The 26,008-nt window shown below is 34.6% G+C and overlaps 1 protein-coding gene across 1 annotated transcript; it reads left to right on the top strand.

The window, feature by feature from the left end:
* The first annotated feature begins 1,165 nt into the window (after positions 1-1,165).
* Positions 1,166-16,389, top strand: LOC114182659 (long chain base biosynthesis protein 2a). The gene is made up of 12 exons (XM_028069567.2): positions 1,166-1,652; positions 1,759-1,824; positions 2,057-2,145; positions 2,412-2,557; positions 2,658-2,782; positions 2,856-2,949; positions 3,288-3,451; positions 3,966-4,127; positions 14,896-15,022; positions 15,102-15,268; positions 15,369-15,476; positions 15,869-16,389. Exons 1-12 carry the CDS (start codon positions 1,527-1,529, stop codon positions 15,962-15,964), a joined length of 1,470 nt encoding a protein of 489 aa, XP_027925368.1. The 5' UTR covers positions 1,166-1,526; the 3' UTR covers positions 15,965-16,389.
* Positions 16,390-26,008: the final 9,619 nt, after the last annotated feature.

Here is a 26,008-nt window from a genome sequence, read left to right on the forward strand (position 1 = left end):
CAGTGACTGCCACGTGTCACTTCGTGGTTTTTTTGAATTTTTTTGAATTTTATTTTGAATTATTTTGAATTATTTTGATTTTTTTAAATGTACACGTGTCAACCCAAAAGCGTGCCACGTGTCACTTTGTGGTTTTTTTTATTTTTAAAATTTTTTTTTAAAATGTCCACGTGTCAACCTAGTAGCATGCCACGTGTCAAAGTCAATGTTCTATATTCAATTTGGTCCTATATTTGTTATTTTTGTTCAATTTAGTCCCAATTTTTGTTAACATTAACCAATTTGGTGCCTTTTCAAATTGAAACCAAATTTAATTTTTATATTAAAATTCACATTTTTATTAAATATTTTTATATAATATATTAAAATTCACATCATTATAACTTTGATATAAAAATTAAATTTGGTCACATCTTCAATAGGGACCAAATTGGTTAATGTTAACAAAATTTGGGAATAAATTGAACAAAAATAACAAATATAGGGACCAAATTGAATATAGAACATTGACTTTGACATATGACACGCTACTGGATTGACACGTGAACATTTAAAAAAATTAAAAAAAAAAATTCAAGAAAACCACGAAGTGACACGTGGCACGCTACTAGGTTAACACGTATACATTTAAAAAAAATTAAAAATATTCAAAAAACATTCAAAAAAACCACGAAGTGACACGTGACAGTCATCATTCATGGCCGTTAATTATTTAAACGGTATTAGCAAAAAAGGACCAAATTGAACAAAATTGGAACCTATTTGAACACAAAACCAAAATTAGAACTTCTTTAGAAAAATTTGACAAAAATTGGGATAAAAAAGTATTTTAACGTAAAGGATAACCATATTAGACTTTATATTTTAAGTGTTTAGAGACTAGCATAAAATAATACTTAATTTAATAAGATATAATTAGGAACAAATGAGTATGAAAATAAATTTGAATACATCATTTTCTACATATTTATTAATATTTTATTTTCATTACCAAATAATATATTAAGAACGAGGTAAAATTGCTCAATTTAAAAAATATTAAAACAGAATCTGTAACTAAAATTTTAAGAAATCATTCGTTCATATTAAAAGGAAATTTATGCATAAATCTACTTATTTTAAGAAAGGTTCATATTATTTATCTTGGCAGAAAAAGCGACATCCTTTCCAAAACTTCGAATGAAACCTTTTTTTCTTTCCACCAAAGATCCAATCAAACAAGAAAAGAAAAAAAGAAAAATCCAGTCATAACCGCGGGAGGGAACGCTGGTCTAGCCGCCAGGTGGACCTTTCTCTGTTTCCTTCCTCCGTTGTATGGTCCCTTTTCATCTACTCCTCGATACAACACAGCACCACACATTCTCTTTCCCCAACCCAACACTTTCCGTCTTCCAACACCACCGTTTCTCTCTCCCTCGTTCTCTCCCTCACGGGTTCGCGAGACTCGGGTTCGGATCTCCGATCGCCGCCGCACCGCGAAACGAGTTTCCAAACTCAGAATCCAGATCCCTCCAAGTCCCCTCACCATGATCGCGATTCCGTATCTCACCGCGTTGACCACCTACTTCAGCTACGGCTTGCTCTTCGCCTTCGGCCAGTTCAGGGATTTCTTCCGCAAAATCTTCGACTGGTGCAGCTCTAACAATCTTCAGGTTCTTCATTTCTCCCATTGACTTTTCATTTTCGCTTCATTTCATAAATTTATAATCATTATTATACTGTAATAGTTTGTAATTATATCAACGCGTTGACTCTCAGGGTTACGCACCGATTTGCTTGGGGCTTGAAGATTTTTATATTCGCCGTTTGTATCTTCGCATTCAGGTTTTTATTTTGTTTCACTTTTCGCTTCCTTAATAGCAAGGGAAATGCGTGTGTGTATTCCAAACATTCAATGTTTATTTGTTCTGTCAATTTTTTTTTGTCGTTTGGGTGCGTTTTGTGACTAGCCGAATCCCAATGTAAAGTACATTGCAATTCGGATATATGATAATGACTTGCTAAGTGTTCTGCATTTCTTCTTTCTGTATTTGTTTTGGTTTTTGGTTTTTCGCAGGACTGTTTTGGGAGACCAATTGCAAGTGCTCCTGATGCGTGGTTTGATGTAGTGGAACGCTTCTCTAATGATAGCAACAAGACACTGAAGTAAAACACTCTGTTTAATTTCCAGGCCTTTCAAGCCTATAAATATGTTTTTATGTTTGAGAGGGGTGGGGGTATGCTTTCTTAGATATGATTTCTTTAAACAATGGCGGCAACAAAGTTTAATCTATGATCCGTTGCAAACTATCAAGATTCCTCCACTAGACAGACAATAGCGGGTTGAATATATAATTTTTAACTTATAATTTAGAGATTTATCATTAGAAATTTATTTGCCTATTGTTTTGTAACTATTTTTCCTAATGCAGACGGACTGATAAACTAAGTAGATGCCTTAACTTGGGATCATACAACTATCTTGGTTTTGCGGCAGCAGACGAATACTGCACACCTCGAGTGGTTGAAACGTTGAAGAAGTACTCTCCAAGCACTTGCAGTACTCGTGTGGATGGAGGTAGGTATTATCTTTGTATTTTAGCTGTCAAAGTGTGATTTTGGTTGCTTGTCTTTACATGTGTCTTATTATGCTCCATTGAATGTGGCTTCTTCAATAGGGACGACTGACCTTCACAATGAACTGGAGGAGTGTGTTGCAAACTTTGTTAGAAAACCAGCTGCTATAGTTTTTGGTATGGGCTACGTGACAAACTCTGCTATTCTTCCAGTCTTGATGGGGAAGGTTTGTGAAATTTTGTGATTTTACCATTTTGAGATACTTAATGGTTATTCATTGTAATAACTTTCTTTCACAGGGAAGTCTGATTATTAGTGATTCGTTGAACCACAACTCAATTGTTAATGGTGCACGAGGATCAGGAGCAACTATTCGTGTTTTTCAACACAACGGTGAGTATAGTTCTTTGCTGTATACTAAAATAAGCTGAGTTAGTCCTGGAGTCACTAGCTTTTCAATTTCAGACACTGTTACAAAAGGAAAGAACTTTATTTTAAGTTGTGGTTTGGGATTCATCCTAAATATGTATTGGATAGTTAAATTTCAGTGACCTCTTTTATGCTAACAGAATTGAACAGAAAGGGTAACTTAACTAGCTTACGATTAATTATGTTTACATGTAGTTTGAGCACTTGGTTAACTGCTGAGTTATTTTTTAGTTTCTCTCTGTTTGTGTTAATATGGTGTGCTCACTAAGATCACAGCATTATCTATTCACTTTTACCTACAGTGCCATCTCATCTAGAAGAAGTGTTAAGAGAACAAATTGCTGAGGGACAGCCAAGGACACATAGACCTTGGAAGAAAATAATGGTTATTGTAGAGGGGATATACAGCATGGAAGGAGAGCTTTGCAAACTTCCAGAGATCATAGCTATATGTAAAAAATATAAGGTTGGTTATTATGGTATCTCTAATATAATATATAAGTTGTATTTCTTTTATTTTTACCTGCTTTTGATGTGTATTTTTTCATTTTCTATTTTATATGGGGCTGTTATTTAATATTGAATTTAAGATCCCCTTTTGTGGAAAGTCTACACAGACAAGGCTACCAGCAAAATTTCTGAATGGAATGTTCTAAATGCTTTATGCCTAGGAACATTTTATTCCATTTAAATTGATTTAAGCTATTGACCCAAATGGGCATGCCATGTAAAGGAAACAAGATCCTACTTTCCTATGATTTTTTTCATTACAACCCTTCATGCTGCTACTTTTTTCCTTAGAAGTGTAGTTCAGAGAAGGGAAGAAGAGCCTGCATTATTGTAGGTTTTCCTTCGTTTAACACACCTTTTCTCTTAGAAGACATTTAGAGGGATTTTGGAAAAGCTTTTATTGGTGACTTTTTATTTTCATTGTTACTTTTGTTCATTTGTCACTTTCCGTTTTTTCCATTGCTTTATAGGCCTACACATATTTGGACGAAGCACACAGCATTGGAGCTGTGGGCAAGACAGGAAGAGGTGTTTGTGAGCTATTGGGTGTGGATACTGCTGATGTTGACATTATGATGGGAACATTCACCAAATCTTTTGGATCATGTGGAGGATATATTGCTGGATCTAAGGTACTTTGTTAAATTTTAGACTCCAAACTTAGTGCTTTTAATTGAGGCACTAAGTTGATAAATTAGACATTAGGTTTCAGATTTTCTTTCCTATCAAACATTTTAAAAACCACTATATTATATTCTTCTATCTTTATTATGTTTGCTGAAAATGTTGGTTTACACCACTCATACATTGCTTTATTTTTAATCAATAATGCTACTATCAAGTAAACAAATAATGGACAAAATCCCTAACTTTCAGCTATGAAATATGACATTCCCCCATTTACATAAAGATAGAATTAGATCTTTAATACTCACCTTCAATTTGAGCATAGATGTTGTATGAATCAAGCTTGTTGCAAATGTTGTGATATGAATTTGACTAACATCAAATTGTCAGCATGAGAGCCTCGGATTTTGTGATAGTGATAGACCAGTATTTAGAACTGTACAGAAAAGGGATACTTTTATTTCAAGAAGGTCTATTCCTTACCAATGTAGTAGGGAAATAGACAAGAATAATCAATACAGCTGAGGTATTTCGAGAGACCTCACTCTCCACAACCATTTTCCACCAAAACACCAAGAAAACAACCACATAACCCTCCCACACCTAGAAACAGTCTATTTATAATAGTCTGTTGCAGTTATGTAATTACAACTGTCCTAACTACATTCTCTTTTCCTTCTTTTGTAAACTGTATCAAACCTATCAGATAATCAATCTTGGAGTTTAGTTTGCTCATCAGGTTGGATTTGATGCAATACGGAGAGATTTGATCGTTGCACATCTAGTATCTTGAGTGTCTCGAAGTTGTAAGTCATGTAATTTCGTATGCATCTACTGCCATAACAAGATATACAACTTTGGCGTTGAATCTAACAACTATTTTCTGCTTCTCACTCCTCCTTGAGATTCCTCGAATAAAAGCATAATACCTAAAAGTGGATTTCCTAATTAATGTTGATGACCATCAACATTATAGTAAAAAAGATTTTGGCATTGCTTGTCTTCATATAGTAGTTTTCAACTTGGTGGGTTCTTAATGTATTAAAGGATGTGTTTTACAACATCCCAATGATTGTCATGGGGGCATTCAAGAGTTCATTCACTGCTAATCACAAATGTGATATTTTTATCTTGTCAGTGTTAGATCCTTAAGTCAACCCATAAGAAAATGGTAACTTCTTTCAATGGCTCTCCCCAACCCGCTAGAAGCTTCACTTTGGGATCCATTGAGGTATCACTAGGACTACAATCGAGCCTAATGTACGGAAATGATAATGCTAGATGAGGATTAGGTTACTTCAATTGGCAAAATATATTTGAGTGGACTTGGCTCTTATGTTTGAACATGACTTTGGAGATGAGATTTATTTTAGTATGGCGGATATTGTTAAAGTCAACTCCAGCAATGGCAGTTTCATTAGTGTAGATGACCAGGTAAATGCATAATCCAAAAGCAGGTAGGAGGGATAGTTTGCAGGATGAGACCATGGGTGATGGTAGAGCTTCTATCATCATATTTTTATGCAAACGATCTCTATTATATTTACTGAGTCATCACAACAGTTTTGTCTAAACAATAGTTGATTTCTATTCACAAAATGTAATCAAGTTTACCGAGCTGCTTGGGAGAAAAATTGGAGTTCAGTTTGTGAGTGAGCTGCTGAATAAGGATAGATGTTCCACTGATGATGATATTATCAACATAAACCAGTATGTGGACAGTTTGAGAATTTTGCTGTTAGGTAAATAAAGAAGGATCGCACTTGCTGGACCAAAAACCAAGCTGGAAGTGTTGTTTTAAGATTGTTAAACCACTGTCCAGGGTCTTGTTTGAGGCCATAGATGGCTTTATTAAGTCTGCAGACGAGAGATTTATCTGAGACCTCAAATCCAGGAGGTTGAATCATATACACAGTTATGTCATTAGTGCCATTGAGAAAGGCATTATTAATATCCAATGAAACAAATCCCATCGATTGGTTAAAGCAACTGTTAAAATAATTCTTATGGTAATAGGTTTGATAGCAGGAGAACAAGTTTCATGAAAATCAAACCCATGAACTTGATTGAACCCCTTGGCAATCAATCTGGCTTTATATTTATTAACTGTTCCAACAACATTTTCTTTTACATGAAAAAGCCATTTACAACCAACTGCTTTCCTCCCAGGAGGTAAAGAAACCAGATCCCAAATGTTGTTGCGAATAAGAGCAATATTCCTGTTTCATAGCAGAAACCCAATTTGAATTTTTCATAGTGTGTAACACTGGAATGTTCTTTTATTGTACATAAACAACGAAGGATGAAGTCTAGGATTATGAATACCTGATCTAGATCTATTTCGTATAAGATAAGTATTAGGAAGCCTAGACAGAGACTCAAACTCAGTAGGTACAATAGCAGTAGGTAGGCAGTAGCAGAGACAATTGAATACTGAGTGTGAGATATATTGTCAGTATGGTTAGACTTTGAGTGAACAAACAAAAGTTTAGTCTGAGGGGAGAGATTAGGAGTAAGGCTGAAATACTGAGCAGTGTTAGGAACAGAAGCAACAATGTCAGGAAACAAATTAGAATAGGTGAACCAATCTCATTAAAAAGAACATCTTTAGATGTGTAAATGCGACTAGGTTTGGACAAACACAAATATCTCTAATGAGATGTGGAATAGCTTAGAAAAACACATTGTTGTCATATGGTCTAAGGAGAGAAAAGCAAGCACAACTAATCACCTCCAAAAAACTGTAGTTAGGAGACAATTTATACAAGACATTATAGGGAACATAAAATTATAATGATGCAGTGGCCAATCTATTGATTAGGTAGAAAACAGTTTGAAAGGCAAAGTCCCAACACTTTTGAGGAAGAGAAGCAGGATTCAGTTAGGTTAACCCCAACTCAGTGATGTGCCTATGTTTTCTTTCAACAACATTTTGGTCGAATGAGGACAAATAAGTATGTGTAATACCATTAGTGGCAAGAAAAGATGTAAAAGATCTGAATTCACCTCCCCAATCAGTTTGTATACTTTCAATTTTGGTATGAAACTGAAGTTCAACCGTGGACATAAAATTCTGAAAAACAATAAGAGCTTTAGATTTATGTTTTAGAGGATAAAGTCACGTAAATCTTAAAAACACATCAACAAAAGACGCAATACAAATATCCATTGGTAGAAGGAATATGTTAGGTTTCTTAGAGCTAGAAACCCAAGTCACTCGTGCAGAACAAAAACAGAAAAGAACTTTTATTATTCTCTCAAAAGAACTCGTCCAGGGAACACAACGATTCCCCCTCACAGGATCTGTCAGGATTCCTGTTTACACTACAAAAGTCAAAAGAATCACCCCCTTTACAACACTACCCCCTTCTTATTTATACTCTTCCTAAAAACAGAATTCCATTCCCCAACAACCCACTAACAACCATACTTTTCTAACTGACTAACTCAGTTTTTATTTCTTCTCACATACACCTTTAATACTCTATCATTACTCCCCCCTGGCTGAACAACCTTGTCCTCAAGGTTGAAGTCAGGGAACTGCTGTTGGATAGTTGTGACATCTTCCCAACTAGTTGCTTCTACCCCTTTATCCTTCCACTGAATCAGGACTTGTGGTCTTGCATCTTCCGTCCCTGGTAGAGGTCCCAATCTGTTATCCAATATCTTCTTTGGGAACCAATTAGAGGTCCTGCCTTGCAATTCTTCTGGAAGGTCTTTCTCAACTTGATGAGTGCCTACTGCCTTCTTTAATCGTGAAACATGAAACACTGGGTGGATCCTGGCAGTGTCTGGAAATTGTAGTCCAAAGGCTACTGGTCCTACCTGTTTCAGCACCAAAAAAGGACCATAATATCTAGTAGATAGCTTTGGGTGCAGTCTGGTTGGCATTGAGACCTGTCTATGGGGGCGAATTTTCAGAAAAACCCAGTCCCCTACTTGGATGGAGGATTGTTTCTTGTGTTTATTCGCATATTTAGACATATGCTCTTGGGCTCTTGTGAGGTGGAACTTGAGTTGGCTCAAGGCTTCATCTCTTGATGGAAGGAGGTGGTCTGCCATAAACTATCTCAAAAGGAGATTTTTGGGCTGCTCCATGAAAACTGGTGTTATACCAGTATTCAGCCCATGAGAGGAAGTGAGACCAAGACTTGGGTTGTTCTGAGCTAAAGCACCTCAAATAGGTTTCTAAGGTTCTATTTAAGACCTCAGTTTGGCCATCTGACTCAGGATGGTATGCAGTGCTCATGTTTAGCTGTGTTCCTTGCACCCTAAACAACTCCTTCCAGAAGAGACTTAAAAATGTGGGGTCTCTGTCACTAACAATAGATGCAGGAATCCCATGTAGTCTCACTATTTCTTTGGCAAACACCTCTGTTATGCTTTTGGCTGAATATGGGTGTTTAATCGGCCCATATTTACTTAATCTATCCACCACCACCAAAACTGAATCATACCCATTAGATTTTGGTAGCCTGACAATGAAGTCCATACTAATGTCCTCCCATACTGCATTGGGTATGGGTAAAGGTTGTAGCAACCTTTATGGTGAAGAGGCTAGGTACTTGTGTTTTTGACACACTAAACAAGCAGCCACAAAATCTGTCACCATCTTCTTCATTCCAATCCAGTATAGTGATTGACTCACCCTCCTATAAGTTCTAAACACCCCTGAGTGACCTCCTATAGACGTGGTATGGTATTCAGCCAACAGTCTTGGAATCCAAGCATAGTTGGCTGATAGAACAAGCCTGCCTTTATGATGAAGTCTGCCATGTTCTAAGGTATATTGCCCATGCCTCCCAGGATTCTCTCTCAGCCCTTTTATGATCTTCTGCAATTCTGCATCCCCTTCCACTTCTTCCAATATCTTCTGGAAGTCTTGCCAGAATGGTATGGACATTAAAGTCAACTCTTTTTCATCCTCCTCGTTCTCCCCCCTTCGAGAGAGGGCATCAACTACTTGTTGGATGCCCCAATTTTATAAACAATATCAAATTCATATCCCATCAATTTGGCCAGCCAATTCTGCTGGTTTTGTGTGGTGATGCGCTGTTCTAACAAGTACCTTAGACTCCTTTGGTCTGTATATACTATAAATTTTTGCGCAATAAATAAGGTCTCCAATGCTGGATGGCTAAAACTAAAGCCATCAACTCCTTCTCATAAATGGACTTGGTTAAAGAAGTGTCAGATAAGCCTTTGGTGAAGAATGCAATAGGACGTTTGTCCTGTGTTAGCACAGCTCCCAACTCGCTGCTTGATGCATCACACTCAATGGAAAAAGGTTGGCTGAAGTCTGGTAGCTTTAGAACAGGGGTTGTGGTTATAGCCTACTTTAGGGCATCCATTGCCTTAGTGCTTTCTTCATTCCAGCAGAAACATCCCTTCTTTAATAGACCTGTTTATGGTTTTGCTACCTTTCCATAGTCCCGGATGAATCTCCTATAATACCTAGTTAACCCAAGAAAACCCCTCAAAGCTTTAAGATTTTTTGGCAAAGGCCACTGATGAATTGCTGCCAGCTTGTCTTGATCCATCTCTACCCCTATTTTAGAGATTACGTGACCCAAATATTTCACCTCTTGTCTCCCAAACTCACTTATTTGCAAAGAACCTTTGCTGCTGCAGTGTGTGTAACACCTGTTTTAAGTGATCCATGTGATCTTCCCACGACTGGCTGTAAATTAAGATGTCGTCAAAGAACACCAACACGAATTTCCTTAAATATGGCTGCAAAACTGTGTTCATGGCACATTGGAAGGTTGCTGCCGCGTTGGTTAGCCCAAAGGGCATGACCAAGAACTCGTAGTGGCCCTGATGTGTGCAGAAAGCTGTTTTCTGTATATCCCTTTCATACATTCTGATTTGATGATAACCTGCCTTCAAATCAACCTTGGAGAAATAGGTAGCACCATGTAGTTCATCTAATAACTCTTCTATCACGAGTATCGGAAATTTATCAGCCACGATAACCTTATTCAAGGCTCTATAGTCTATGCAAAACCTCCAACTCCCATCCTTTTTCTTTACTAAGATGACTGGGCTGGAATAGGGGCTGTTGCTGGGCCTGATGATCTCAGATTTCAGCAGGTGAGGGTACCTATAAGGCCTCACATTGACTGGGTTTTCACCTACTTTGATAGGCATTTTGTGATCAATCTCCCTCCTTGGTGGCAGCTCTAGTTTTTCTTGAAAAATGGTCTTATGTTCTTGCAAAACCTCCTCCAATTCCTCCTGTTGCCTGGCTGATAATCTTTTCCCCACTTCTCCTTCTTCCTCGTGACTGGTTAGGCCCAACTCCCACACTAAGGAGACTGCTTCAATTTCACTTTCCTTCAACAGGGCTTGCGGTGTCACTATTCTTTTTGTTAGAGTGGGATCTCCTCGAATGTGCACCACTTTTCCAGCCACATTAAAACTCATGGTTAAGGTGTTCCAATTTACCTTAACTTCTCCTAAAGATGCTAGTCATTCCAGTCCCAAAATCACGTCTACTCCTCCTAACTCAAACAGGAAAAATGTCTCTTTAACAATATGATTCTCCAAATTAACTTCCACACCTCTGCAACACCCCTGTGTTTGCTTCTTGTGTCTATCCCCTAATCTGACATAGTAAGGAGGGGTATCTTCTACCATTAACCCCAATTCTATCACTAATTGTGTTGAGACAAAATTATGACTCGCCCCACTATCAATTAAAATTAATACTTTTCGCCCATTGATATCTCCTTGCAATTTCATGGTATTACTTTGCGTTAAACTCCCAGCTGAAAATAGAGATAGCTCCATTCTTTTGTTTTCCAACACTCCAATTTTCTCCTTTCCTCCATCCTCCTCTCTGCCCTCACTGTCCTCCTCATCTTCTGCTAGTATTACTACTCTCAGACTTTTTTCTGGGCAGCGATGGCCTGGCCCAAAAGCTCCTCCACAATGAAAACATCTTCCTTCTTCCCTTCTCTTTAGGTACTCTGGGTAAGGCAAGTTTCTGACTACCCTGTTTTTACTCCCTCCTGTTGTTGGATTTCCTCCTGTCCTAGAACCCATAGACGATGTTCCCCCTCCTTCTTTCCTTGCTGTACTCATATTGTTGGAAGAAGACTGAGAATTTCCAACACCTTTAAAAGTCTCAGTTCTTGAGACCACACCCGACGTCTCTGAAATCTGGGGTCTGCTGATGGGGTCCGATAGGTGTTTGTTCTTCCTGTCCCTGATTCATTCAGAGACTCCTCCACATCCCTAGAAATTTCCATTGCCCTCATTAAATCCCTTGGATCATGTGGCTTTACTTGACTCCTGATCCTGCTTTGTAACCCTGCAAAAAAATACCCCAATAGTTGTTCTTCTGATAAATCTGGAATTTGAGCCACCAGCCTTTCAAATTCTTGTACATACTCTTTTACTCCCTCATTTTGCCTTATGGATTGCAATTTCTCAAAGACTGTACTCCTATCCTTGCCTCCAAATCTTTTATTCAAAGCTTCGGTAAAACTCTCCATGCTAAACCAATGACTAGCGTTGCCCTCCATACTTATGAACGCTAGGCGTAATTTCTCTTTTGGAGAGATATTTTGAATCTCAAAAAACTTTTCTGCTCTAGCAATCCAGCCCATAGGATCGCTGCCTTCAAAAGTTGGCAATTCTACCCTCTTCATCCACTGCTTCTGGACCTCTTCTTCACTGTCAGAATCAGAATCCTCCTTTCTGATCATCTTCACGGCCCCTTTTCTGTTGTTAACAGAGTTCTCCCCATTTTCGGAACTCTTTTCAGACCCTTCTTCTGGTTTCTTGCTATTCTTGATCATATTTCTGATTTTGTGAAGATTTTCTTGCATCTCCAAGATAATCTTCCCATTCTCGCTGGTCCACCTTTCCAACGCAGCAGCTCTTCCCTCCATGATAACAGGCCCTTGGATCCGGCAGGTCGGACCAATTGTTAGGTTTCTTAGAGCTAGAAACCCAAGCCACTCGTGCAGAACACACCCACACCAACCACAGAACAGAAACAGAAAAGAACTTTTATTATTCTCTCAAAAGAACTCGTCCAGGCAAGACAACAATTCCCCCTCACAGGATCTGTCAGGATTCCTGTTTACACTACAAAAGTCAGAAGAATCACCCCCTTTACAACACTACCCCCCTTCTTATTTTATACTCTTCCTAAAAACAGAATTCCATTCCCCAATAACCCACTAACAACCATACTTTTCTAACTGACTAACTCAACTGACTAACTCAGTTTTTATTTCTTCTCACATACACCTTTAATACTCTATCAGAATATGGGAAGGACCCCAAAGATCACTAAAGATCTACTCAAAAGGATAATTATACATGGTTTCAGAAGGAGAGGAAGGAAGTCTTTGAGACTTTAACACTGCAAGATGAAAAAAATATCCACATTATTATTAGATGGAAGGATTTTTCAAAGAGTTATTATAATTTTTGACACATGAACATTTGGATGACCTAATCTAGCTTGCCACAAGTTGCAGATTCTGAAACTGTTGATACAACATATTCAGAATTAACAAATGTACTGTAGTAGTGTAAAAATAGGGAATCTTTGAGACGGTTGGAAATGACTAGTCTTGAATGCTGGATTTGGGAAGGAGTATAGACTGTTAGTTTCAACAATGCCCCAAAGAAGGACATCATTGGCTGTCTGAGATTTAACAATACAATAGTGAGGAAAAAACTCAAAAAATAAACACCATTATCAAGAGCAAACTAACACTGAGCAAATTTTTTATAATTGAAGGGACATTAAATAAATTGTGTAAGTAAAGAGAGAAGTTAGGATTAGTAGGGTTCTTGAAAGATGAAGAACTAGAACAAAAAACTTTCAGACCATCACCTTGATCAGACCCTTAAAAGTGATTGAACTGCTGAATATTTTGAGAGTTTCCTATCACATGAAAGGAGGCTCCTGAATATTGTATCCAATTTGAATTTCCATTTTCTTGTGCTAAAGAATTAGTCACCATAGCACTTGGGACGACTTGATGAGAATGATTTTGAGATCTTGTAGTAGAATGACTGACCCATATGTTTGATTGGGTTGGTGGGTGCCACTAGTCAGAATACTGCAGCGGCTGATGTGTTGCTGGATCATATAGAGCCAGACACTCATTTGGTTAATAGGATGATCAGCACGGTAGAAAAAGATATTTGTAGTGTGAGCTTTACAAATTTGACATTGAGTTGGCAAATTTTCCATCATGACCACGACCACAAGCTTTTGTTATTGGAGGTTTTTCAAACTTGCTTTCAATGAAATAACCGGAGCATATTCTTGGGGAAGATCCTCAAGAATGACATCAACATTTTCATCATGCTTGACAGGACATCCAATTCTAGCAAGTTCATCAGTGTTAGAATAAATAGTCTTAAATAGGATTTACTGTATTGTGTGTTGGAACTAGTACCAAGGATCATACTTTAGATCTAGTTCCTAGGAGTATCTTCTGTAGTTCTCTTCTCTCCTCTCATCCATTGTATCTAATGTATCCCAAACTACTATAAATATGAGAACCTAAGAGAGGGAAAATACACTCAAATTCACTCTAAATATTCTTCATTTTAATCTTAACTTGGTATCAGAGCGGGACCCACTCTGCTGGTTTCTGTGGCTTGTCACGTATCTGTTTAGTAAAAGAGTCATCAGTTTGTTTCTGTCTGGCATTGCTGGCTGCTGTCCGCCACTGTTTGCAATTGTTTGCTGCCGTCCACAGCTGTCTACTGCTGACCAAAGTTGTTTACCGCTGCTCGCCATTGACTGTTGCTGTTCCCTGCTGTCCACAGCTGCTCGTTGCTGTTCATCGTCATCCACCGGGCTGTTCACCATCATCCACTGCCATCACTGTTTTCAACCGGCGACCACCAGATTTGGAGTGTCCCTTGAGCGACGGCCAACCCTGTATAGCACGTGGGCCTCGTGCGCCGCCTTCCAGCTGCCGTATCCTTCCCGAACCACTGCGATAAGGCTCCTGTATGCTTTATTCCTGTATCCATTATCAGTGTGCAAAATTTTAATTGAAAGGCTAAACTGATTTTGCATTTCATTTGAGAAACCATAAAAGATGAAGAGAACATACCCAAGCATATTGGGAAACAGCATTAATAAAAGTGACTAAATAGAAATAACATAAAATTGAACATACTTAACGAAAACTTCTAATATTGAATACTACAACAGCAAAAGGCATAATTTTTCGGGGCTAGGGTAACTGAGTAGTTGATGAGGAAGTTATGGGGAGGCTTGGGTGATACATGCAACCGACAATCATGGTTGGTATAATCCTCCAAACTCGGGACAGATGAGACAAAATTTAGGGGAAGGTTGAGAAGGGGATATTTTTTTATGCCATGAATTGGGATTTGAGAACCAGGTCCTTTCTCCTCTCCTGGATTGGATTGGATGATGTCCTGCTTGTTATTTAGACTTTCCTCCTTATCAACTACTGGACTCATTTCTTTGGTGAAGTTCCCCTTCTACGCTGTCTTTCTTAAATCTGCAAAGTGGGCTTTCCGTTCTTTACATAACCTTAATTGAATTGGTTTCATACAAGTACTACTGCATTTATTTAATATTTCTGTATACATGTGCTGTTGGAGTACTTCTGGAATTTTTTTCTTTACATGTGAAAATTGATCTTTTCTGATTTTGTACTTCATGTTGGCCTCTAAAAGTTCGCATCATGGATTTTATGTATTTTATTATTAGGATGTTTCAATCACTTTCTCATGCTGAACTTCTGTATTTTCTGCAAGGACCTTGTCCAATACTTGAAGCACGCCTGCCCTGCTCATCTTTATGCAACTTCAATTTCACCACCAGCCGCACAACAAATAATATCTTCCCTTAAAGTTATTCTCGGAGAGGATGGTTCCAATAGAGGTTCTTTTGGCTAGCATCAATCCAAATAATGTTCATCTACTCTGTTTACCATGAATTGAAGTAAGATGTTTCCATACAGGGGCCCAGAAATTAGCACAAATTCGAGAGAATAGCAACTTTTTCAGGTCAGAACTGCAGAAGATGGGATTTGAGGTTCTTGGGGATAATGATTCTCCAGTAATGCCAATCATGCTTTACAACCCAGCCAAAATCCCTGCATTCTCAAGGGAGTGCCTCAAGCAGAATGTAAGAACATAAATATCCAACTATTTATGCCCCCTGTTTATACCCTATATCATGGATAAGAATGAATATGTTAATTGATGTTTGAAATTTTTGAATCCAGGTTGCTGTTGTGACAGTGGCATTTCCTGCAACCCCACTGCTACTGGCTAGAGCACGTATATGCATATCTGCTGCCCATTCAAGGGAAGATCTTATCAAAGCCTTGCAGGTGTGTATTTGGATTTTGATTCAATTGTTTTCATTTTGAAAAATACACGAGTGATCAGAATGAGGCTTAGTGCAATCGTGAGGTCGCTGCCTTTGTGACCTGGAGATTACGGGTTTAAATCCTTAAAATAGCCTCTGCTTTTTGGCGTCAAGATTGCCTACGTCTATCAATCCTAAATCAATATTCTTTACCATTGTCAGAAAATGAATATTTTCTATTCTAACAGCAATTCAAAATAAATTCCCGTTTTCATCTCCCCTGCTTGTGTAAGATGTGAAGGGTTAATATGCATGTTTTATTTTGTTCGTATAGATATGCTTTTAGGATTTTGCTTAAAATTGCTACCTCCTTGATATGTTGTGTGGTAATTTGCTGTGATTGTTCTTTCATAGGTCATTAGCAGAGTGGGTGATCTAGTTGGCATAAAATACTTCCCAGCTGAACCAACAAAGCAACAAGATACGAGTAAAGCTGTGAAGTTTGATTGAGAGAGAACTTTCTAAAAGCAGGAAGGGGAACAAAGACTACTGAAGATAGAGCTGTAGCGATAAGAAGACATATTGGTTAAACGAGGGATTGATTTCAAATCGCTGTATGAATTCGTTGCTTTTTGTTGCCATCTTCGAAAGTGTGGACTTTGCCAGGAAAGAGCAGATCCATATAATTGTTCTCATATTCAAGTGAACGTATCCTGAAGGCAAATCTGTTCTTATTTTACCCACCCATTAGATATTAATATGTATAGCTGCAGTTTGTTTATTCATTCCAAACTTATTTTTGATTTGAATTAATTAAGTAAAATTGATGATCTATCGAGTTGTAATTTTGAATGTGACTAGTCCTCGGAAATTGTAGGCAGGTTTAGCAATGTTTTACTTCTCAATTGCTACAAATCTAAAGCTATTGACTCAAATTTCAGTTGCATGGATTAATTTATTTCGTGTTAACAAAAGTCTCAAATTCGGAAGTTATTAACTTGAAAAACGTTTCTTATATGGATTCCATAGCTTATCCACGCTTCTATATTTTGTTACCCACCTCCATTTCCACTTGTTATATTTCTTAATTTAAAGACAATAAATGAAACCCAGCGTTTTAATTAAATAAGTTTACTTTTGGAAAACTAGAATGTATAAAATAAATAGCATTTAAATTTCAGTTTATTAAATATGTTACTAAATACATGATACTATACAATTATAGTTATAATATGATGAAATTATGGATATTTTCTCACATCTAAATCTTAAATAAAAGAGGATTGGTAGACATTCATATTTAAGGTACACACATAGAAGAAAAGAGAGGAGTGCATCTATAATATATGATATAATGTGTTAAGAAGAAAGATTAAGAAAAATAATGAGTGATAACAAGCTGTTTGAAGCTGTTTTATTATTTTTCTCACATATGTTTTATGGAGTTTATTTTAAAGAAAATTAAAACACAAGTTCAACTAATTCTTTCAAGATCAGACCTATTATTCTCTCATACATGTACTTCTTTACTGCTACTTAATATTTGTCTTTATGTGTCTTATTATTAACATGTGAAGGAATTAACATTATGCCTATTTGAGTAGCAAGCTGTCTCATTATTTCAGCATGTTTCAAAAGTAATGTCTACCCTAGTGACTAATTTATGACTAATTTATTCTAATGTATTAATTCGGAAAGGTTTCCTATATGGATTTCAAAGCTTATCGACACTTTACTTTAATATTTACATTCATTTTAGTTTATTGTCTTTATATTTGTTTTTGTAAAAGGCCGATATGTTCTTATAATATCTTCTCTTCATTTCTTAAGTTCTAATCACACCTTGTTCCTTGTTCTTTAGTTGAGATATTGAGGGAGTGCTTGTAAGATACTTCAACACTCTAGTCAACAATACGTCAAATGCAATAAATATGATAACAAATGAATGAATATTTTTACCTCTTAAATAATGCGTCTTCTTTTTATACCATTTTCACGGGCCTTTATTTGAGTAAGCCTATGTTAAATAGGTCGAACCTAATTTAGGGATGTTTAAGGTGTACAAATCTTGGTATTAATTTTTTGGTTATTCTAATACAGGTCTTAATCAAGGCCAAGATGATGTCCACTACAAAAGATGACATCATTTTAGTCTTATCCTATACACTAGCCCCCTAAGCTTGAAGTAAGATTGTGAGTCTCAAATTTGAAAAGAAAATTTTCACGTCTTTGAATTATGGTATATCCTAACATAGTAGCCCCCTCTTGAGGAATACAGAAAGGTAGAGACTTATAGAAAAGTTCTCAACAAATGTTAGAGATGTGACTTAAGTGATAGTTTTTTTCTTAGGTGGTGCAAAGGTCTCATCATCTTGGCCGTGAGATCCAAAAGATCGCTAATGGTTGGGAAGAGGTGTATGTAGACATTTGGCTTCTGTTGGTGTAGATAGCTCTAGAAATTGGGGATTGAATAAATCATTGACTATTTGACTAGTTTAATAAACTGAAATATAAAGATTTATACTTTTTCACCCCATTCTCACGGGTTATGCCCAATTCTTCCTTAAGCACTCTAAGGTTCCACTAACCAAATAGAATTGATTACAAATGATTACACAAACCTCTCCAAGTTACATGTTTATAAATATTTCCAAGTATCATGAGTACATATACCTCGCGAGATAACGAGTATCAACCACTCTAGGTATCCTTATTAATGTCTCTCTGAGATTAAGAACTCTTAATTAAAATGAGAAAAACATTCTCAAAGAAAGAAACTACAATTTAGGCCCACAGTGATCAGCCTCACAAAGTAAAGATATTACAATGGTTTAACACTATCTCTTTTCAAACTTTACTTTTCACTAAGTAAAATTGACAATGATTCTCTTTTCTTACTTGTAAAATATTGTTGTCGTTGTGTCTCTTCCTTGATCAACTTGTTCTCTATGGATATAGTCATTGAAGTATTGCTTAATCTTAAGGATTTGATCTTTTAATCACATCTTCTCGTATAATTCCTATATGGAAATTCTTAATGCTTTCTTTGAATTAGTCTTTCAGATCCTCACTTGAAGTTCTAGATTATTTTCTTGATTTATTTAGCTTTTCGTTCCCTCTTTGATTCGATGAGAACTTACTTTTGGAAACTTTGCTATATATCTTCTTGTCAATATTCATAAATTCTCTATTAAAGAATAGTCATTTTATTTTTCAATCAATATCAAATTAATGTTAGCCATATATCAAAATATATGAAACATTTCTATATATAAGATAGACTGATCATTAATCATTTAAGATAATTTTGATTACGAAAGATTAATTTAACATTCTCTTTGATAATTAACATTAAATTATTTAAGAATAATTTGAACATTTGAGATTACAAAAAGAAATTTAGAAATGTGAGAGAAATAACTTGATAATAGTTTAATAAAACACTTGAATTTGTCGCTTCAAGCTTGCTTATGCCAACAATGTACTCCCTATTATCCTTAAGAAGTGCGATCTTCTTTGTAGGACATTCATAGGCATAATGTCCCATGCCCAAACATTTAGAACATTTCACTTCTCTAGTCCTCTTTGGTGGATATTTAGGTTTCTTTTGAAGTGTTTTTCCTTCGTTAGAATGTGCTGCATTGCTAGAGGAGGCAACACCTTCATTCTTTGCTCTATCCCTATAGTTTGAAGAATTGAAATTGGTAGAACTTTTACTTGTTGTACTCATTCTTTTAATTTGTTATTCTACCTTGTCGCAATCGAGGTCACGATGGGAGGACACAAAAATATATTTTAAAATATAGAGGAGTCGCCACCATAATTTATTAAAAAAAACTATAGAAAAATCTTAAAAAGAAATGGTCTTCGAAACCAAGTTTGGGTTTGGGAGTTGGTTACGTGTGGAGAAGGTATTAGCACTCCAAAGACGGTTCCTTTTAATTAAGTGTGCAAAATTAATGCAAGTTTTTAAAATATTTGGTTTCCCGCAAAAAATAAAATAAAATAAAATAAAACAAAACAAAACAAAACAAAACAAAATATAATATAATATAATATAATATAATATAATATAATATAATATAATATAATATAATATAATATAATATAATATAATATAATATAATATAATATAATATAATAAAAAAATAAAAAAAACAAAATAAAATAAAATAAAATATAATATAATATAATATAATATAATATAATATAATATAATATAATATATAATATAATATAATATAATATAATATAATATAATATAATATAATATAATATAATATAATATAATATAATAAAATAAAATATAATAAAATAAAATATAATATAATAAAATAAAATATAATAAAATAAAATAAAATAAAATAAAATAAAATAAAATAAAATAAAATAAAATAAAATAAAATAAAATAAAATAAAATAAAATAAAATAAAATAAAATAAAATAAAATAAAATAAAATAAAATAAAATAAAATAAAATAAAATAAAATAAAATAAAACAAAATAAAATAAAATAAAATAAAATAAAATAAAATAAAATAAAATAAAATAAAATAAAATAAAATAAAATAAAATAAAATAAAATAAAATAAAATAAAATAAAATAAAGTAAAGTAAAGTAAAATAAAATAAAATAAAGTAAAGTAAAGTAAAGTAAAGTAAAGTAAAATAAAATAAAATAAAATAAAATAAAATAAAGTAAAGTAAAATAAAATAAAATAAAATAAAGTAAAATAAAATAAAGTAAAATAAAATAAAATAAAATAAAATAAAATAAAATAAAATAAAATAAAATAATTAATTAATTAATTAAAAATTAAAAAAATCAAAATATAAAACAAATAAAAAAATACAAAATATTAAAGAAAATAATATTGAAATTTTTATTTGGGCACGACAAGGATTGACCTTGCTCCTACGTATCTCCATGCGCAGAATCAGGGTTATGTAGTTCTTTATAAAGATTTTAAATTTTCGGGAAGTGAACCCGAAGAGGACCCGAAGAGGACTTGGCCTCGCTCCTACGTATTTCCATTCAGAATGAAAAATCAGGGATCACTTAAGAGGGCTTACTCCTTCTTCTCGTCCACTCGCCTTACCTTTCGCTACTAACCTGTTAAATGGAGTTGAGCTGGCTACTAAATCCATTGCTTCAGTGATGGTTGCTTCATCCAATCAAATATAGGTGGCAGGGTCAGACTTTGAGAAAGAGTCCACTGTTGTCCAGTCATAGTCAGTAGGAGCAGCTCCGGCTCAGCTCGATCCAATTTCCAAATTGAACTCTGGCCTTGTAGTACCTCGCTATCCTCTGTTGGTAAGTAGCCATTCTGAACTGAGCTTGCTTTCCTAACTCTGAAAGTCGAAGTTGGTCCTCAACTCTGTTGGAACCCACATTTTGAAAAGTTCTGTTAGGTTCTTAGTAGCAGTCGGCGACCTTTTCTTCTTTTACTTCACATAGCTTTTCGTCTCCTTGATAGCTGAAAGTTCTCCAAAAGTATGAAAAGCTGGAGGACTTTGTACCAGCCATTCCAGTGTAGTTCTAAATGAAAAACTACAGAAAATGATTTTGAAAAGATTTTAATATTTTTAAGGTGAACCTGACAAGAACTTGACCTCGCTCCTACGTATTTCCATTCAAAAATGGAAAATCAGGGATCACGTAGTTTTAGATAAAAAAATATATTATAAAAGATATGATTTTTGGAAGGTGAACCCGACAATGATTGACCTTGCTCCTACGTATCTCCAATCGAATAGAGAATCAGGGATCACATAGTTCTAGAATAGAATAAAAAAATTGTTTGAAAAAGATGGAAGGGTTTGTAAACTCAAATTGTATTAGAGATTTTGTATGTTGTAAAAAGTAGTTATCAAGCTAGTTAGGGACCTAAAAAGATAATTAAAAAGTATAAAAACTGATGATTATCAAGCGAGTACGAGACTCAACATGATAATTAATGTTATGAAAATAATGGTTATCAAGCAAGTCTGAGACTTGACATGATTATTAAAATTATGAAAAATAATGATTATCAAGCGATTTTGAAACTCCACATGATAATTAATGTTATAAAAAATAATGATTATCAAGCGAGTCTTAGACTCGACATGATAATTTAAGCTATGAAAAATGATTATCAAGCAAGTCCGGAACTTGACATGATAATTTAAATTATGAAAAACAATTATTATCAAGCGAGACTGGGACTTGACATGATAATTAAAGTTATGAAAAATGATTATCAAGCAAGTCTAGAACTCGACATGATAATTAAAGTTATGAAAATAATTATTATCAAGCAAGTCCAGGACTCGATATGATAAATAAAGTTATGAAAGATGATTATTAAGCAAGTTTGGGACTCGACATGATAATTAAAATTATGAGAAATAATTATTATCAAGCGAGTTCGGGACTCGACATGATAATTAAAGTTATGAAAAATGATTATCAAGCAAGTCTGAGACTCGACATGATAATTAAAATTATGAAAAATTATTATTATCAAGCGAGTCCGAGACTTGACATGAGAATTAAAGTTATGAAAAATAATGTTTCTCATGCGAGTCCGAGACTCAACATGATAATTAAAGTTATGAAAAATGATTATCAAGCAAGTCCAGGACCTGACATGATCATTAAAGTTTATTCAAATCGAATGAAAATTATAATCATCAAGTAAGTCCAAGATTTAACATGATAATTAATAATCTTCAATTTTTACATGAAAGTATAGGCATGAATACCATAACACGGGTGTGAAGAACCTAAATTTTTGATGATTATTAGAGGAGTGCAAATACTAAAACAGAGAGTACACAAAGTAAAAGAACGGAGATGCAAAACATAAGAAATAAGGGTGTGCAAAGTAATTTGGTCATGTGAAGCTTAAAGCTGCAAATATCATAAAGGGATTTCATAAATAGCAATGCAAACAGAAACAAACATGGGTCTTTTTTCTTTCACTGAACGTTTTTTTTTCTTTATTTCATTTCATATATTACTAGTCGGGCTTAATCAATTATTAGTTCCTTTATATTATTTTTTATTAACTTGACTCGACATGATAATTAATGAGAATTTTAAAATTTTAATTATGAAGCAAATTCAAGGTTCAACATGATAATTAATGTTATGAAATATATATAAAAAAACAAAATAAATAATTGATAATTTTTGTAAAATATTATATATCTCTTTTAGAAAGGAATATCACCAAACAAAAATAAAATTTTCTCGGTTAATGCCTAGACATATTTATTATTCAATAGCTATCTCAAAATTTTTTATTCCAATATTCATGTTTAATGTGTATCTTGTACGTTATTTTGAAACATCCAATATAAGCAACATATTATATTAGCCATTAAAATCAACACTCACATTCTGATGAAAGAAATTAAGGAAAAAATATAAAAGATTTTAATTAATAAACTAACGTACCAAAAGAAGCTTCCAAATACAAGGATTTATATATACATATAAGGTTTATGTTTCTTTGACACCTTTTATGCCAACACAGATATGCAACTTTCATATAATATTAATGGCAATAAAGTCCATTCCAGATTTTGTATATTACACAACCAACCATTTCTTTTGACATAACAACCCACATTAAAGAGAAAATTTCATAAAAGGAATGATAATTAGAACATGTACATACGATGCCATGACGAGTTCAAGCTTAAGTGTAAGAGAAGGAAAAGGGAGAAAAAAATAATCAATATGTTCGGTGTTATGATCTAATAATAAATATCACAACTAAATATAAATGGAGAAAGAAAAACCTGGATTTTTTTCACACCTGTTTGAAGATTTTTGCTTTTCAAAATCAAAACAATGTTTGCAAGTGTATCTCTCTTATCTCCTCAAAGCTCTATGTTTTAGTGGCTTTGCCCCTCCAAGAAGTATTTTTCAGGTGCTTTTTCTTGGTGTTTGGTACCGTGGTGTTTGATCCCTTAGTGTGAGTTTTCTAGAATGATCGTTAATGAAGGGTGATGAGAGTGAAATCCAAAAAAGGATATTTTTCCTTGGGAAGAAGATGAAGGTGGATTAAGGAGAAATGTATATCTTATGTGTCGTGTGAAAAAACCTTTCTTTTATGAAGCGGAGAAAGAAAAAGAACTCAAGGAACGAACGTAAAAAAAACTACGAGATCAAGAGACCTTTTTTTGTTTTTTAGCATAGTCTAAGATATTAATTGTGTGCGGAGATTGTTAGAAATGGAGAGAGAATCTAGATTGTGGGAGTATAAGGAGGATGCAATTGAGTAACAGTAACATATAACCACTTATTTTGAAATTTTCTTATTTTTTCTAATTTAAAAAAAAAAACTATATATATCTTTATTTTTTTTAATACTTTGTTTTATTAGCCTAATATATATATATATATATATATATATATATATATATATATATATATATATATATATATATATATATATATTTTTAAAACAATATTTTATAGTTTTTTACCGTTATCTTTTTTTTTCATTATTTTTTATAAATTAAAATATATTTTATAAAACTATTTTGATTATTTAAAAACTATTTTTCTATTTTCAATTTATTATTATTTTATTGTAAAACGTTTTTCTTTAATTTTTATTCTTAATCATTATTTTTTTTGTGTTTATCTTTTAAAAACTTATTTTCACTATAAAAATATTTTTCTTTATTATTTTTCTATTTTGTTTACTTTTTTATTTAAAAAAATGTTTAGTCATGTTATATTATATATTTAAATTAATTGTCTAGGAAATATGAAAAATAAGGTTATTATTAAAAAAAATATTTTATTTTATTTATTATTTAGTCATTCAGATGAAATTGAGTGTTGACAGCTGCCCCTCTTTACTTAACTTTTACGAGATGATATGAAAATATTTATTTTCATAGAGTCACAGTAAATGGTAAGTAAAGATAGAAACACAAATTTTGTTCGGGTTAAGAAAAGGAAAACAGAAAAGCTAGGTGTAACGACCTAAACAAATTGTGGAAACGTTGACTTATAATGTGTGTGTGTGTGCGTGAGAGAGAGAGAGAGAGAGAGAGAGAAAGTGTAGAAATGCTAGTCAGATGCTGGACATTTAAAGCTGAAACCAATCGGATGCGGAGCTTTCATTTTGGGTGCTAGTCGGATGCTAGACTTTAGCAGAAAACAAACATGTTGGTGCTAGTCGGATGTTGACTTTTAATGCAGATGCTAGTCGTATGTTGGACTTTAGAAGAAAATAAACATGTTGGTGTCAGTTGGATGCTGGACTTTTAATGTAGATGTTAGTTGGATTTTGGACTTTAGCACAAAATAAACATGTTGGTGCTAGTCGAAGGCTAGGCTTTCATAAGGGGTGCCAGTCGGATGCTGGACTTTAGCAAACAATAAACATGTTGGTGCCAGTCGGATGCTGAACTTTAATGCAAATGCTAGTCGAATGCTGGACTTTAGCAGAAAATAAACATGTTGGTGCTAGTCGGATGCTGTGCTTTCATAGTGGGTGCCAATCGGATGCTGGGCTTTTAATTTATGTTTCAATCGGATGTTGGACTTTAGCAGAAAATAAACATGCTGGTGCCAATCGGATGTTGGGTTTCATAAGGGGTGCCAGTCGGATGCTGGACTTTAATGTAGATGCTAGTCGGATGCTGGACTTTACCAGAAAATAAACACGTTGGTGCCAATCGGATGCTGGACTTTAATGTAGATGCTAGTCGGATGCTGGACTTTAGCAGAAAATAAACATGTTGGTGCCAGTCGGATGCTGGGCTTTCATAGTGGGTTCCAGTCGGATGTTGGACTTTAACAGAAAATAAACATGTTAGTGCCAGTCGGATGCTCGAATTTTAATGCAGATGCCAGTTAGATGCTGGACTTTAGCAGAAAATAAACATGTTGGTGCCAGGCGAATGCTGATCTTTTAATGTAGGTATCAATCAGATGTTGGACTTTAGCAGAAAATAAACATGGTTGTGCCAGTCGGATGTTGGGCTTTCAATGTAGTTGCCAATCGGATGCTGGACTTTTAAAGCTGGTGCTAGTCGGATGCTGGGCTTTTAATGTAGGTGCCAATCGGATGCTGGACTTTAGCAAAAAATAAACATGTTGGTGCCAGTTAGATGTTGGGCTTTTATAGTGGGTGCTAGTCGGATGCTGGACTTTAGCAGAAAATAAACATGTAGGTGTCAGTCGGATGTTGGGCTTTTAATGTAGGTGCTAGTCGGATGCTAGACTTTTAAAGTTGGTGCCAGTTGGATGCTGAACTTTAAATACAAGTGCCAATCGGATGCTGGACTTTTAAAGCTGATGCTAGTCGGATGCTAGACTTTAAATGCAGGTCCAGTCAGATGTTGGACTTTTAAAGCTGATGCCAGTCAGATGCTGGACTTTAAATGCAAGTAAAATTGTATAGACTAACACAAGCTAGGCTTTAACTAATAGGGAAAGTATGAATGCCAATAGAAGTTGAGTTTTAGTGAAAAGGTCAACTAAAAACTAGAGTTTAACATAAAAAAAAAACATGAGTGGTAGTATATATATGAGACATACT

This window comes from Vigna unguiculata, chromosome 4 (genome assembly GCF_037176805.1).
Source record: "Vigna unguiculata cultivar grain cowpea cultivar isolate G323 ecotype 2 chromosome 4, ASM3717680v1, whole genome shotgun sequence".
Taxonomy (NCBI): Eukaryota; Viridiplantae; Streptophyta; class Magnoliopsida; order Fabales; family Fabaceae; genus Vigna; species Vigna unguiculata.